At 54.0% G+C, this 15,528-nt stretch overlaps 7 protein-coding genes across 7 annotated transcripts; 5 read left to right on the plus strand and 2 right to left on the minus strand.

Annotated features, from left to right (window-relative positions):
* Positions 1–144: 144 nt before the first annotated feature.
* Positions 145–1,724, plus strand: AYL99_03887 (hypothetical protein; the record flags this gene model as incomplete). The annotated part of the gene is made up of 5 exons (XM_018835401.1): positions 145–313; positions 373–473; positions 533–895; positions 958–1,144; positions 1,195–1,724. 5 exons carry the CDS (start codon positions 145–147, stop codon positions 1,722–1,724), a joined length of 1,350 nt encoding a protein of 449 aa, XP_018695051.1.
* An 816-nt stretch (positions 1,725–2,540) lies between these two features.
* On the plus strand, positions 2,541–3,994 carry AYL99_03888 (hypothetical protein; the record flags this gene model as incomplete). Its single annotated transcript, XM_018835402.1, has 2 exons — positions 2,541–2,658; positions 2,730–3,994. 2 exons carry the CDS (start codon positions 2,541–2,543, stop codon positions 3,992–3,994), a joined length of 1,383 nt encoding a protein of 460 aa, XP_018695052.1.
* Positions 3,995–4,122: 128 nt separating this feature from the next.
* Positions 4,123–5,525, minus strand: AYL99_03889 (hypothetical protein; the record flags this gene model as incomplete). Its single annotated transcript, XM_018835403.1, has 2 exons — positions 4,123–5,143; positions 5,317–5,525. The coding sequence occupies 2 exons, from the start codon at positions 5,523–5,525 to the stop codon at positions 4,123–4,125; spliced, it is 1,230 nt and encodes a 409-aa protein (XP_018695053.1).
* A 1,295-nt stretch (positions 5,526–6,820) lies between these two features.
* Positions 6,821–8,196, plus strand: AYL99_03890 (hypothetical protein; the record flags this gene model as incomplete). Its single annotated transcript, XM_018835404.1, has 2 exons — positions 6,821–7,980; positions 8,064–8,196. The coding sequence occupies 2 exons, from the start codon at positions 6,821–6,823 to the stop codon at positions 8,194–8,196; spliced, it is 1,293 nt and encodes a 430-aa protein (XP_018695054.1).
* Positions 8,197–8,277: 81 nt separating this feature from the next.
* Positions 8,278–10,821, minus strand: AYL99_03891 (hypothetical protein; the record flags this gene model as incomplete). Its single annotated transcript, XM_018835405.1, has 1 exon — positions 8,278–10,821. One exon carries the CDS (start codon positions 10,819–10,821, stop codon positions 8,278–8,280), a length of 2,544 nt encoding a protein of 847 aa, XP_018695055.1.
* Positions 10,822–11,085: 264 nt separating this feature from the next.
* Positions 11,086–11,799, plus strand: AYL99_03892 (hypothetical protein; the record flags this gene model as incomplete). The annotated part of the gene is made up of 2 exons (XM_018835406.1): positions 11,086–11,222; positions 11,427–11,799. 2 exons carry the CDS (start codon positions 11,086–11,088, stop codon positions 11,797–11,799), a joined length of 510 nt encoding a protein of 169 aa, XP_018695056.1.
* Positions 11,800–13,345: 1,546 nt separating this feature from the next.
* Positions 13,346–14,951, plus strand: AYL99_03893 (hypothetical protein; the record flags this gene model as incomplete). Its single annotated transcript, XM_018835407.1, has 2 exons — positions 13,346–13,495; positions 13,557–14,951. The coding sequence occupies 2 exons, from the start codon at positions 13,346–13,348 to the stop codon at positions 14,949–14,951; spliced, it is 1,545 nt and encodes a 514-aa protein (XP_018695057.1).
* Between the last annotated feature and the right edge of the window lie 577 nt (positions 14,952–15,528).

Consider the following 15,528-nt stretch of genomic DNA (forward strand, 5'->3'; position numbering starts at 1 on the left):
CACGATCGTCTCCCGAACGCTATTACATAATTACCAAGATGCACGCCCTTTTACACATCAATTTTATATCCATTGTCTAGAGTTCTTCATTCTTTTGATGTTTGCGCAGAGAACAAGCTCAAAGCGCAGACAGACTTGACAACGATGCGCTCCGGTACTAGCACCTCCCAGACAGAGTTGGGAGAATATGCCGGAAGCCGACATGCCGATACAACTGAGGCGCATGAGACAACCTCTCTCCCTCCAGTCGATCGCGGACGAGCGGCATGGCTCTTCCTTTCAGGCAGCTTCTGCATTGAGATGCTTCTCTGGGGTAAATGACTGCAAGGGCTCTTCTGGCTGAGGGCCGGGTGTCTGACTCTGCTTTGACAGGCTTTCCATTCTCTTTCGGTGTGCTCCAGGATTATTATTCGACGCATCCTCCCGTATCACAGAATTCGACAGGCATTTCGGCCATTGGGACAACATGTTCAGTATGTCGTCAACTCCATCTGCTGGATAAAAACACAGTGAGCCTAACTCAAATCTTTAGGGAATCATGTACTTGGGTGCGCCAATAGTCTTCCTCGCCTTCCAAAGATGGCCGATGTTCCTGCGTCGGAGTTTGTTCATTGGTCTGCCCATTGTCGTACTGGCGGTCTTGCTCTCGAGTTTTGCTACCAAGTCATGGCACCTCATTCTTACCCAGGGAATTCTGTACGCCATTGGCGGCAATCTCGTCTATTATCCCATTTACAGTTTCATCGACGAGTGGTTCGTACGCCGCAAAGGGTTCGCCTATGGAGTCATGTGGGCTGGCTCTGGATGCGGAGGGCTGGCAGGTCCTTTAGTGCTTCAATGGGGCCTTAGCAAATACGGTGTTGAGACCTTCTTGAGGGGGTGGGCCATCGCTCTGGTACGCTTTCGATTCTTCTGGTTCTCCGCCCTTCTTCTAAGCCAGTTCGTGGTATTTCGCAGTTCATCTTGATCGCCCCGTTTCTGTTCTTTGTCAAACCTCGAATTCCCCCTTCCAGAGCTCACCGGGCGCCGGCACGAGCTATCGTTGCCGGGTTTGGATTTGTGAAGACGAGGCAATTCTGGATCATTGAGATCTGCAACATCATCCAAGGGTTGGGATATTTCGTGCCCCAGCTTTACCTTCCTAGTAAGCATTCCGCTGACAAACAAAAACATGAACTGACCAGTGGACAACAGCTTATGCACGCATCAACGGACTCCATTCGGGCTCCCTCCTCGTATCATTGCTCAACGTCGCACAAGTCCCTGGCGTCATGTGTCTCTCGACTCTATCAGACAAAGTCCCTGTATACACGGTCATCCTGATCTCCTCGCTGGGCTCCACCTTGGCCATCTTCCTCCTTTGGGGCCTTGCATCGTCCTCCACGGCCCTTTTGATTGCATTTACGTTGTGCTATGGGTTCTTTGCGGGAGGCTTCACGGCTGTCTATGCTGGCGCCGCCCAGGAGTTCCGTCGTGTCACTCCTGGCGGCGACACCGGTAGAGCGGACTTGGGGAGCATGATGGGCCTCCTCGGCGGTGGTAGAGGGATCGGGAACGTGGCGTGTGGTCCTGTCAGTGAAGCACTGTTGCATGGCAGCGTTGCGGGGTGGAAAGGTGCAGCAGGTGCCTACTCGGGCAGCTTTGGGCCTCTCATTGTCTTCGCGGGGACGACAGCAGCGTTGACCATGTCGAGTTGGCTTGCCAAGGTCTTGAAGATTGTTTAAGGACCGGTACAAGATCAGGGCTGAAGCCTGTGTTTAATATTGTTTACTCTCCACAAAACGGGACCCCTTGGGCATGGGATTTCCAAATTTGGGTAGAAGATCAGAATAGGAAACCGTTCTCAACGTTGAATGGGCAAAGGTCCATTTGTGTCGCTCTTCCGATTGGTCCGGGCCCGACGTCAATCAACTCAACCACCTCCTCATTGGCCGGGGCCCTCTTGGCACATGCCTCAGCCCCTTTCAGCTCTGCAAACTAGCTATGCTCAGCCCTAATCCTAGGCTAACGTTGCTCTCCGGCGTGTCTAAAACGCATTGGGGCGTCGGCATCAGCCTTGACGAGGCTGCCTGAGGAGAATCAAAAACTAAACAAGCGCCATGACACATTGTTATTGTTTTTGCTCCTGAGTTTCACGCAGCTGGGGGCCCGTTCCCGCATCACTCGATGTCCAATCCATCGATAATGAGGGGCGATGAAGCTGGCGGCCCGGCCGGGCTTCATCAACAGTTGCCAGATCTGTGAATCGTGACGTTCATGTGGAGTCGAGGCTGCTTGTGCAATACTTCATTAGACCCATCATTGTTGGTGAAGATTTCGAGTCAATCGAAGTTCTAGGCCAATGGGTTACGGGTGAGCGGCCTTTTATATGGCCAAAACTCCCTCGTCTCGCTGCCCAGCTGTGTTGGACAATTATCGCGGACTGTATCAGATTCAAGATGGATATTCAAAGAAGGAGCTATTGATCCTGTGATATCCTGGAGATGTCTCCCCTCCTTCCCAGACCGAGCTGCATAGTCTCCGGGAAAGCAGTGATGACCATGCTTGGTCGATGTCGGCAATCCGCGCGGACGCGATATTCCACAGCCCAAACCGATTCGAGTTGGGCTGCGTATGGGACTTTGCTTGCTGCGCTCCTCTCTGAGGGTGTACTCTTTGGTCCGTTCAATTCGGTTTACTACAACTACCACCACTGCTGCTTGGTTCAATGTACTGATGAGCAAAGGCAGGCGTCTGTCTGTCCTTCGGCGTGTTCCAGGACTACTACAGCAATCGTGCCTCCCTTCCGCACAGCGACGTCTCATCCTGGATCGGCGTCCTCGCAACAGGCATTGCCTACCTGGGCGCCCCGGCCGTCACATACTGCTGCCAAAGCTTCACCATCCCCTGCCACTACTATATCTACCCAGGATGGATGCTGTGCCTGGTGGGGCTGCTAAGCAGTGCCTTTTGCCAGGACGTCAGAATACTGATCCTCACGCAAGGACTGCTTTTCGGCGTAGGCCTGCTCGTCGTCGAAATGCCCACTCTCATCATCCTCAATACGTGGTTCGTCGAGCGACGCGGGCTTGCGTACGGCCTGCTCTACGGGTTCACCGACCTGTTCGGCGTGGCGTGGGGGTTTCTGGCCAGCTCACTCCTGAACCACCACGGCGTCAAAACAGCATTTCTCGTTTTTGCGGCAATCTGTTTGTTCATTCCTGGTGTTGGCATCTTTTTCCTTCGTGAGAGGTCTTCCTCTGCCACAGCAGTAGCAGCAGACTCATGCTCCGAGACGGCATCGGTCAAGGAGTTGACACCGACGGATATGGATCATGAGATCTCGACAGCCAACTCCCTGCCTTCAAGCCGCTACTTTCGCCATGCCAGCTTCTACGTTTTTCTGCTCTCAAACCTGTTGCAGTCATTCGCTTTCTATCTGCCCTTCATCTACCTCCCCTCTTACGCCACCGCGCTGGGGTACTCGGCATCGACGGGCGCCATCGTGCTCGCTCTCGCCAACGTCGCCCAGGTGTTTGGGGAGATCGGCTTCGGCCGGCTCTCGGACAAAGTCGATGTCCACAGCCTGGTGTTCTGCTCGGCCGCGGTGGCGTCTCTCGCGGCGTTCCTGGTCTGGGGCTTCGCCGATTCGCTGGCGTATCTGATCGCCTTCGCGCTGCTGTTTGGCGGCTCCGCGAGTGGGTTCCTCACGCTGTGGCCGCGCATGGGCACCATGTTCGCCGAGCACGACGCCAGCATGATCTACAGCTTCCTGTCGCTGGGGAGGGGTATCGGCGTCATTTGTTCGGGTCCGATCAGCTCGGCGATGCTATGGGCTCACAGGGTTGTTGGGACCCACGGCGAGGACAGGGACGGGATAAGGCATCATTATCAAGGCATCGTGCTCTTCGTGGGCTCTTGCATGGCCGCCAGTGCGGCCTTGGGCGTTGTCGGGTGGATCTCGTCGTATCTAAAAAGAAAACACGCCTCGCAGGCACTGGATGGAGCTGTATAATTAACTCAGCATGATGTAAAAACAAAAACAAACAGGACGCATTCTTGTATTGACGACCGCCGTTGGCAAGGTCTATTCTTTGGTTAACCCCACCACCCCTGTCGCTGGCTGGTGGTCTCTCACCTGATTCACGACAGTCTATACCCCAGCACCTCCGCCCTCTCGGCCTCGCTCAGCTTCTCCACCCCGAGCGGCGGCAAGATGGGTTGCGATCCCTGAACGAAGTCAAAGTGACCCAGGCGCTTGGTGAGGGCGATGTCCTCGGGCCCACGAATGGCAGCCTTGGGGTTGTTCCCGTTGATAAAGTTCATGGGAAATCCCACGTCGAAGGGGTAGGCGGACTCGATCTCGTCAATTTCGGCGGGCGTGAGGCGGATGGTCAGAGCCTCGATGTTCTGGCGCAGGTGTGACAGCTTGCGTCCGCCCACGATGGGCGTCACGTACGGTGACTTGTGCATCACGTATGCGAGCGCGATCGACGTCAGCGGCACCGCGGGTTTGCGCGCGTTGGCCACTTTCTCCAGCACGCGCGACACCTGGGCTTCTTTGCCCGTCGTGACAGCCGCCATGTTGCGACCACCACCGCCGCCTCCTTGTTGTTCCGTTGTTGGTTGCGAGGAGGAGGGTTTGAAGTAGCCACCCCCCAAGGCGCCCCAGGGCGCGAGTCCCATCCCCTCGTCCCGGCACATGGGGATGATATCCCGCTCAAAGTCTCGTTGCGCTGCGGACCATCGCCCCTGGTAGACACTGAAGGGCCGCAGGCCATGGTGTCGGGCATACGCGTTGGCTTTCGCGACGATCCACGCCGGAGTGTCGCTGATGCCCAGGTACAGCACCTTGCCACTCTGCACCAGCTGGTTCAGCGACTGCATCATCTCCTCCACGCCGGTCGTGAAGTCCCAGTAGTGGACGTACAGCAGGTCGATGTAGGTCGTGCGGAGCTTTTTGAGGGATGCTTCGACGCTCAGCACGAGCGACTTGGTGCTGTTCGCCCCGAAGTTGGACTGTTGCAGGTGAGGCTCCGAGAAGACCTTGTACGCTGATGAGTACTTGGTCGCGAGGACCATCTCGTCCCGTCGGTAGGGGCCGTGCAGGGCCAGCCACTCGCCGATCCACATCTCGGACTGTTCGGCTTGGTAGTTGTTTGCCCTGCAGAACAGCTCCGTCAGCATATTGTTGCCGGGAGGAGGGTAAAATGAGTCCGAGGCAGGTTTCACTGCAGAGTGGACAGAGAAAGGGTGCAACAGGGCAGGCGAAATGAATCTCAACCACTCTACACCTATTCATATATCGGGTGATTTTGAACGCTCGAGCAGACTCACGTGTCGATAAAATTCCCGCCCATCTCGTAGAAATAGTCCAGGATCTCAAACGCCGTTTCCTTGCTACATTCGCCCATGATGCTGGACCATGCATCCCCGAAATTCATCCCGCCCAGACACAGCGGACTCACATGGACGCCGGCGGTGGGAGCGAGGAGCCGGTGACGTCCCAGGACAGACCGGGGCAGGGGGGCGGAGGGGGTCGTCATTTTGACTTCGCCGGGGTTGAACAACTTATGGTAGTGGTAAGGGGGTGTTGGTGTCGAGTGCGTCAGGAAGGGGGAGAGACACTTGTGAATTCGTTGTTTTTGATGTGACTTTTGGCCTCAGAAGAAAATGTAGTGTAGTGGGAATATATGTGAGAAACACAAGGGGTGGATTTCTCGCCTTTATATAACCCTTGGCCTACCTGCCTTCCCACCAGAAACCCCGTTCCGTATACGCATACGCATACGCATAGACGGCGCGGAATCAAAGATCCAATAATCCCCGGGTTCACATCCTCAATTTCCATCACTAGCAACAGATAATACAGGGAGAGCCAAAGGCCCCAGCGAGGTGCCATACATTGCTGGCTGGTCGGTGATAAGTTTCCAATCACCGCAATTTCTAGATGCAGCACAAATGTCGCAGATAACTTGGCTGTGGGGGAGCGGGCCGGGGACTCCAGCCATATCTTCGCAGCACGGTAAATCCCATCTCGTACGATCCATTTGTACCCTAGCGGAATGATCCGATCAAAGGGAAGAGGCTTCAAGTTGCAGAAAACCATCTGTCAGGTAACAGAGTTAGTTCGGAGATAAGGGGTCCTCAGCCTTGTCGGTCTTGGTGAGATCGGCTTTGGAGCATAAGCTGTCACGGCAAATGAGATACAGTATTATGTGAGGTGAGAGGCGTTTGTTCGAGCAGGTCTCGGTAGTTTGTTTCACCAGTTGAATTCTTCGTTTGCCAAGTGTGTGTCCCATAGTAAGTCACAAATATCGTCGACGATATTCTCAGTGGCATGTTGAAACTCGCACTGGGCAGGCAGTAAAGCAATTCTCCCTGCAGTGTCAATGTGATTACAATGCCTCCTCTGGGAATCAATAAATGCAAGCAGATCTCCAAGATATACTCTCCCCCAGGTCAGCCTTCGTTGAGATCAAGGCGAGGACTCTGACTGCTTGATCTCGGAAAGGAACAACATTTTCCCCTCCTCCCTTCTTCCTTTACCCCATCATCACATCGTCCCCGCATTAATCGAACGACGGCTCGGCTATCCCAGACGAGTACTCAGCCGAAAGGCAATCGATAGTATAAAAAAGGGCGTGAAGAAGCATCATCACAATATTTGTCAGCGTGCGGAGGGGAGTAGGACACATTCACAGTATATAAAGATTCTTCTTCTACGAGAACGGCTTGAGATTCATCCTCAAGGAAGCTAGCTAGCTAGCTTGCTTGCTTGGTTGTCTACAGAGACTGGACTGAACAGCAAGCAAACTTCCACCACTCCACACTCCACACCATGTCTTCGGCCGTCCAGCAGGTTTTCTCATGCGGCATCTACCACGCCCTGCCCACGTTTCCCCCCGATGTCAAAGACCTCACGGCCATCGTGACCGGCGCGAACGGCATCTCGGGATACTACATGCTGCGGGTGCTCTCGCAGGCGCCCGAGCGATGGAAGCGCATCATCTGCCTGAGCCGGCGTCCACCCCTGGTCCCGGGCGGCCTGCCGAAAAACGCAGAGCACATCGCGGTGGATTTCCTGAAGAAGCCCGACGAGATCGCGGCCGTGCTCAAATCCCACCATGTCGACCGCGTGGACCACGTCTTCTTCTTCTCGTACATCCAAGTCGAGCCCAAGCCGGGCCAGGGCCTCTGGAGCGACGCTGAGGAGATGGCCCGCGTCAACACGCTGCTGCTGGAGAACTTCCTCGGTGCCCTTGTCCACGCTCAGCTCAAGCCGAAGCGCTTCATGCTCCAGACGGGCGCGAAAAATTACGGCGTCCACCTGGGCCCGACCAAGCTGCCGCAGGAAGAGTCCGACCCACGAGTCGAGCTGGAGCCCAATTTTTACTATCCCCAGGAAGATGCCCTGTTCAAGTACTGCCGCGAACAAGGAGTCGGGTGGAACATCCTGATGCCGGGACCCATTCTGGGTGCCGTCCCGGATGCGGCCATGAACGCTGCCTTCCCTCTGGCCGTCTATGCCAGCGTCTGTCGCCACATGAATGCTCCGCTGGAGTTTCCAGCGGACACGGTGTCGTGGCAGGCGTATTGCAGCATGTCGAGTTCAATGATGAATGCGTATATGGAGGAATGGGCGGTCTTGACCCCAGCGGCGGAGAACCAAAAGTTCAATGCTTGCGACAACAGTGCCTTCACGTGGGAGTCGGTCTGGCCCAGGATTGCCGGCTGGTATGGGATCAAATGGACCGGGCCCGACGAGAAGGCAGAGTACATAGCGCGGGAAACACGTTTCAACCCCCGAGGATATGGTGGGAAAGGCGTGTCCCGGCGCAGATTCACCTTTGCCGAGTGGGCAAAGAGGAAAGACGTGACACAAGCGTGGAAGGAAATTGCAGAGCAATATCAGTTGCCCCAGAAGGAACTGAAGGATGTGGATCGCGTGTTCGGCTTTCTCGACGGTACCGTCTGTCGGGCAGCGCCCCTGGTATTCTCGTAAGTGACCCCGAGTGATCTCTCAGGTGCGGGCGACATCTGGGAGGAAATAATGCCACAATGCTGACGGACATGGCAAATAGGACAGACAAAGCTCGAAAACTGGGCTGGCACGGCTTCGTCGACTCGGCAGAATCACTGTTGGAAGTATTTGAAGACCTGGCCAAATTAAAGATGATACCTCCTGTGCCCAAAGTAGAGGTCAAATTCAATTGAACATTCCAGGCTGTGATCCAAAGGTCAATGCCCCTAGCACCCATTTGTGTTATAGATCCAGATAACAATGGCTTGTGCCGGCTACGCACGACCCGAGGCCTTTTCAGCCTCCATTTTCTCCTTCTTTCTCTTCTTGGCCGCAAGTTCACGCCGTCGGGCCTCTTTCCGGAACCACTCGCTGTCGGGTTGCTGACTCTTCTTGGTTCTTCGTTCTTGGTACATTGGCGCCATCGTGCCGCCTCCGCTGACGTCCGCCAACAAGCCAGCTTGCCTACGCACCTGCAATTTGTACGCCTTGGCCTTGGCCGAGGAGCCGCCTCCACTCAGATGACTCCATATGTTGTCATCAACTTTCTCAATGTCCGCGGCCGTCTCGTTTTGAAGTAAGACCTTCGCGAGCAGCTCATTCCTCTCTTCAGGCCTGGAGTACATGAGCTTGTCCATCTGATCCATGCCGGCCAAGTGTGTGATGGTCTTGAAGGCATAACCCTGGTCGACCAGGAACGCCTGTCTCTTTGCACTGTAGGCCATTTCGGTCGTATCTTTGGACACAAGGGAATAGAAGAATGCGTTAAAACCTTCATCATTGCGACGCTTAGCCCGCAAGATACGCCCTAGCCGTTGCGCTTCCTGACGTCGGGACCCATAATGCGAAGAAATTTGAATCAGGCAAGTTGCCTCCGGCAAATCGAGAGATGTATCACCGATCTTCGACAAAAAAATGGTGCTGAACTCCGGGCGATCGTCGTGTTGAAACCGGTTCAGAATTTCGAGGCGCTCGTAGTTGCTGGTTTCACCGTAGATGTAAGCCCTCTTCATGTTCTCGGCGTAGTGCTTCAACGCAAATAAGTTGTCACTAAACACGATGATCTTGTCGCCCCGGTTCTCATGGTAGTTGATCAAATACTGGCAGACCCGGAATTTCTCCGGGTTCATGATATAGAATAAGGGCTGCTTCCGCGTGCTTGCATTCTGATATTCTTGATAAAACTCCATCGACATCGGGCACCATACTTCGGCGCATTGCACTTTCGCAATGTGTCCTTGATCAGCAAGTTCCATCCAGTTGGCTTCATACAATTTCGGTCCAATGATAAAATTGAGATCAGTGATTTTGTCGTCTTCTCGAAGGAGAGTGGCAGTAAGACCAAGTTTGCAGTGGGAGCGAATGTTTTCGCCAACCTTCCTAAACATCTTGGCGGGGACCACATGCACTTCATCCAGGAGCATCAATCCCCATTCTTTGCCGTACACCCAGTCCATCATCTGCTGGGTGTCGTGGGCTCGTTTGCCTCCTGCGGTGATCATGGAGTAGGTCGTGACCAGCACACCGGAGTCGCCGTTGAACCTCTTCTTTTCAGTGGCAGAAAATACGGCGATATCTTCTTCTCGAATATCAGACCACTTCCTGAATTCATTGGCCCATTGATAACTTGACATGGCGCTCGTGCAAAGGACGACGATGCTCTTCTTGATGTGGCAGCCTGCGGTGATGCCCACCAAAGTCTTCCCGGCACCACAAGGAAGGACAATAATGCCACTCTTGCCACGGCCGTTACCAAACATCTTGCTGAGCGCTTTTTCTTGGTACGGTCGGATCTGGGTGGAGGGTTTCAGGTCAATGGGCAGGGTCGCGTTCTCGAAATCGTTGGCGAAATCGTATTCGGAGATGGCAGGATAACCGATGTCCAAACATTGCTTTGCCACTGTGTCACGCTTGTTCGGCGCGATTTCGAAACTGGTGGCTTCCTTGTAAGTATCCTCTTCATCCTCTTCATCCCTTAGCGCGGCGATCATGGCTTCGTTCTCTTTGGCCGGGTCATCTCTGGGCATCTCCGCGTTCCCCTGACCTGCCTGTGTCATGCCTTTGGCGTTGCTGGTGCCTTGGATAACCGTCGCTTTTGTTTGAATTCTTCCTACTTGAACGTCCGTGCCCTCGGCTTTGCAGGGGCCGATAACAGGATCCTTCAGGAGCATGTCGATGATGGGGCGCTCATCGGACTCGACAAAATACTTGTTGTTCCTCAAAACAAGCCGTACTTTTCCGTACGTTTTGGTGTGGCGGTTGATAAAATCGATCACGGTCTCGGGAACGGGAGTTTTGGACAGCTTTTCTAGTGCACGTATTATATCTTCGCCGCGTAGACCTACCGAAAGGGCGGCGTAGAGACTATGTTCTGTGAATCTATACTCATGGAGATAGGACGGTCTCGACTGGGGTTCTGCGATTGTAGTAAGCAGATCGGTGGCCTGCGCAGACAACGGAGAGAAGCTCTCCAAGGTAATCTTGGGGCCCTTTCGTGATCCACTGGACACATTTGGGTCTATCCATAGCGGTCTATTCTCATGATCAGGCTTTAATGAGAGCCAGGAAAAGTCTTTCTCTCCAAAGATTGACGGCTTTTGTTTGTGCTTTGTTCCCTGGAAGGAACTAAAGTCCAGCCTTGCTCTCGCCTTTCGAATGTGCTCTTGCTCGCTATCACTGGGTTCTTGGGAGCGTGCATCGGATCCTTCGAAATATTCGTCGTCGCTATCGAGGCTTACAGGCGTCGAAGGAGCTGGCGTGGAGCGTTTCGAGGACCGACCATTTGCAGCATCCACAAGGGCCTTTCGTTTGAGCGACATGGCTTCAGACAGCAGCCGCTGTGGCGGACTGCGTCAGGAGGAGGCGTCAGTGGATAGACGGCGGGCCGCTCTCAGTCGAGATATAATACAGTCGGACACACCGTGAGCAAGAGTTGGGAGAAAGGCAAAAAATAAGAATGGAATGGGTGAACCGGGGGTGAAGTGGTGCGTTCGAGGCGAGGACTTCATGGATGGATGCCTGACTGGCGCAACGTATCAGCGTCCACCGAGCACAACGGTGGCGCACAGCAGTCACTAGCGAAAATGTACGTCACCCGAAGCGTTCGCCGCGAGTTGCGCTTTGGTCTCCGAATTTCCTCCGCCCGAGCTTTTCTACAGGCGAGCTTCCAAGAAACTCGCGTTCAACTGTCTTCCCACCTCTCAACTCCGGGCATGGAAAGGTAACTCGGGTCGAGATGAATACTGTGGGTAAATTCGCTTTGTCACTATGTCGACTCTAATAGCTGATCATGCATGCAGATAAGGTCGACTTGGTACGGTCTCCTGAGTCGTGTGCTGGAATATTTCCCTTTGACACCCTCGCGGGTCGTTGTTTTGAGCGGCGCAAAATTTACGGTATCTTGCTGACAGACCACGGCTCATAGGATCGGCTGGGGAGTGCTCTGTGTCGCTGGAGGTGGTGCCTACTACTTTGCGAAGAAATCCATCAATGCCGACCGAGCTGCCCGGTTTGAAGCAGAACAGCAGAAAAAAGCTCGCTTCCAACGTCTAGAGGATTCGCATATCGCTTTCAACAAGCAACCTCCTACTTCGAAGTTAAAGACAAAAGCAAAAGAGCAGAATGTGTCTCTAAACAATAAAGGGCTAGATCATGCAGGCAGTCCGAGCAGCGAGATCAGTGAAGATGCGGCACCCGTCGGACATGCTCCGGTTGATGGCGAACAGAGAGTACGAGAGAAGAGCAAATACGAGGCTGCGGAGCCGTATCGAAGCAAGAAAGGGGACAGATTGAGTTGAGGGAGTAGAACGGAAGCAACCACAAGTTATGTTCTCAATGCCTGATATTGTTTAAGGGCGAGGCCCGAAGTGTTGATTTGGTGTGTACATTGATGACCAGGTTCTCTCGAAATCGAAAGTCGCAGCTCAATCTTTCGTTACTCCTGTTGTTACTCCCAGCCATGACCATGAAACGGGTATTATGCTGAACGCTCTCTCAACCATTCCAACGCCTCATTGTACCCAAGTGAACATAACGCCGCATCAATGTGTGGATGACTCCCAATTTTGCCAGCAGCTGGCCGTCATGCGTGACAGCAAAGGGGTGCATAGTGCTTCCTCGAAGCATTTGGGTGTCCTGAGTCTCGTTCGCGTTTCGACTCGATTGCAGGAGGGACAAAGGGTAGAAGGACGGCGGAGGTTATTAGAGTTCCTGCGACGGCCGATTGTAATTTGGTGGCCGGTTTGGGTGCCTGTGCCGAGAAATGGCGGACCGCAGTTTGTGTGAGGGTGCTGGTAACAGTACTTGCGAGGCTCATGGCTGCAGACGTGGAGGTAGCGGCGTGTATACAGCAGAGAGGCTGGATGGCAGCTAGAATGCTCGAGAGCGAGAGCCGAAATAGAAGAGATCAACTACGGAATTTTCCGTTTCACGAATAGAGAGGTATCTGCGGTTAGGGATCTTTTGTACAATGTAGAAGAAGTTCCAGGAAATCCAAGTGAGGGGGAGTAGGAGTGTTTTAAAGGGGGGACTGCATGTGGGATCACAAGGCGTCAAGAAGTAAGGATTGTAGTAGGCAGTGACTTAGTGTGAGGACCTTGACTCACGGGCCTGCGCTGAATCGGTAGGAACAGGGCTGCAATTCACTAGTAGGAAGAAGGTTGATTGCGTGCTGAGCAATAGAAATGATGTTGGTGGATGGGGAATACTAGGGACGGAAAGCACAGCGGCTGTTGGGCATCAGCCTGGTGAGGACCGTGGTGGTGGGAGGGCAAGTGGCCTGAGAATCTTCGATTTCGAATGCTGCCAGCCAGTGGATTTGTCCATTGTTTGTAATATGGGTGCGGGCCCTCAGCTGAGCACGAGGACTTGCGGATTTCGTGGGGAGAGAATAGCCCGCGGGAGGCACCTTTCACGCCGATAAATCGGGCGCCCACCTGAAGCGGTATACCGAGAATCCGAAATACACACGGAATGCGTGCCGAGCACTAACTTGCCTGAGACAGCAGCTCGATAGCAATGGCCTATGATGTATGAGTCTTTGAAAGACACTTTATTTCATTGGACAGACGGACAAGAGGTGGCGTTAAGTGGCGTGCAAGCGGGAGACAGGCAGGGGTGGCTTCAGCCTCACCCGGAAAGAGCCTGAACAAAAGAGCCAAGTGCTGTGGCGCCAAGGCACGTGACTGTGCTTTGAATGTGGCAGATATTTCACCTGCGCAGCCCTGGCGCTCTTTAGCCCAAACAACCACCACCGCTCGGTGAACATGTCAACGCCTCGGAAACTGAAACGACAAGCCCAAAGAATCGTGACGAAATAGTCGTCTCACTCCGCGTATAACACAGATGGCTGCTCATCACATCTCTCTTGCCAAAGCCTCCTTTGGCGCCTCTCTCCTGCGGCCCGATGTAACGAAAGTGTCGCGCGATGACCTCCCCACCTTTCATAATGCCTTCGAGGCCGCCCTTGCCCGATGCTCGAATCGCAATATACAGGTCTGGACAATTCAAAGAATGGCACAAAGCACCGAAGTTTGGATTGACTGAAAAACTATAGACATGCAAGCAATGGCTGTTGGAAAATGTCGTTGTCTCGGCGGCAAGGACCAACGCTTTGGGGAAATATCTGGTCACCATCTCCCGACACCTTGCGAGCCAGGCAGATGAAGCAATCCGGGCATCTGTCCCGCGTCGGCGACTCCATATCCTCTACCTAATAAATGACCTCCTTCACCATGCCAAACATCACGACCATAATGTCGCTCTTCGTAACAACCTGGCGCAGTCTCTCCAACCATTCCTGGCTGACCTATTCCAACTCGGTGCATCGGAGGCCAAACCACGCGTGCGGAGGCGAATGTTTGATTTGATTGAACTTTGGAAAGAAGAGGAGTACTTTGGCAAATCTGTTGCCGATAAAATGCACGATGTCCTCGCGGGCGTTCCGCCCGAATCAGAACCAACCTATGAACCCGAGACCCAGCGTAAGAGTGCCGACAAGGAACTCCCATACCTCATTCCCTCGACACACGGCGACCCTTCTCTACCCTTCTACGATCTCCCAGCCGGCAATCTCATGCGCCACATTATACCAAACAGTTCGCAGCCGATTCGCCCTGACGAGGTCCGAGCACTCCAGTTCTCTGCCGGCCCTGCAGACGAGAGCTTGGTCACTGCGCTCAAAGACTTCTTGAACGACGTCAAGGGCTTTGAAACTACCCTCCCAAGGCTTGAACAATCTGGCCTGTCCCCAGAGATCGATGAACTGGGTCAGATCTCATATCATAATGAGGCGGGAGATGTGGTTGGTGACACATATTACGGATGGTCGCGGTCGTTTTGCGACAAGATGAAGAAGCGTGGCAGGAGGAGTTCGGCGGACTCCTCTCGACGTTCAAGGTCACAAAGTTCGGATCGAAGTCGCAGCGCGACACCTCAGAAGCGCAGACGTCGTAGTATTTCGACCAACGGACGGTCCAGGTCTTCACGATCGTACAGCCGCTCACCTCCCGCACGCCGGTCCGACAAACCGAGGAGACAATGGGGTCGAAGTCACAGTCGGTCACGCTCCAGAAGCCGCTCATATTCTCCTAGCAACCATCAGCCACGATATGAGCAACCTCCGAGATTCGCTCCTTCGACGGCGCACGTCAATGCAAACATCGTGCCTGTTCCTCCACCTCCACCTCAACCATCACTCGCGATGCCATTCCCACCTATGCCGCTACCTACGGGTGTTCCGGTACCTCCTCCCAGACCACCGCAATGGGTGGGCCCATGGCCTCCTCCTCCGCCTCCTCAATTCGCTCAAGGAAGCATAGGATATCACAATGCTCCCTTTTCCCCTCATCCTCCACCTCCACCAACCACCTTTGTCTCGCCTCCAAACAGCTGGGGGCAATTCCCCGGGGCGTCGTCCGGACAAAATAATCAATATGGAGACAGGCGCTGATGTGTTGTCCCCTCCTTGCTTCTGAGGCATACTCGGTGTTGTCGGAGTATTAGCCATCATTTTTCTTTCTGTACAGGCACCATGCAGATGCCTACGCCACCCAGACTGAGACCACGATGGCCCTCATCAAGAGCACCAATCAACGACGCCCACGCCGGGAAATGCTGTTCGGGGGTGGTGACCATATTGACCCCACGTTGACATGGCACCCATACTATCGATGCTCGTGACGGCGCCTAATTAGTCATTGGAGGACGTCGCAGTGGTGTATGGTCAACCCCAACGACCAATCCAGGGTCCTGCCTGTTAGCATCATTCAACCGATCCCATGGTCTCTCGCCATAGGTGATCACGACCCTTGAATGCAGGTGTTCAACATGAAACGTCAAGTTCGGAGACTCGATTGGACGGGGAGGACATATACCTTTGCGGGATGGAGCATTGGGTTCGCCGAGCAGGACAGAAATCACGCACTTAGGACAAATTTTGTGGCTGCGTAAACGGGGTCATACGAGACTACACGACAACACCAGAGTCTGGAAGCTGATTTCACGACAGAGGATTGGGGGCGCACACT

Source organism: Fonsecaea erecta (genome assembly GCF_001651985.1).
Source record: "Fonsecaea erecta strain CBS 125763 chromosome Unknown Scaff3, whole genome shotgun sequence".
NCBI lineage: Eukaryota > Fungi > Ascomycota > Eurotiomycetes > Chaetothyriales > Herpotrichiellaceae > Fonsecaea > Fonsecaea erecta.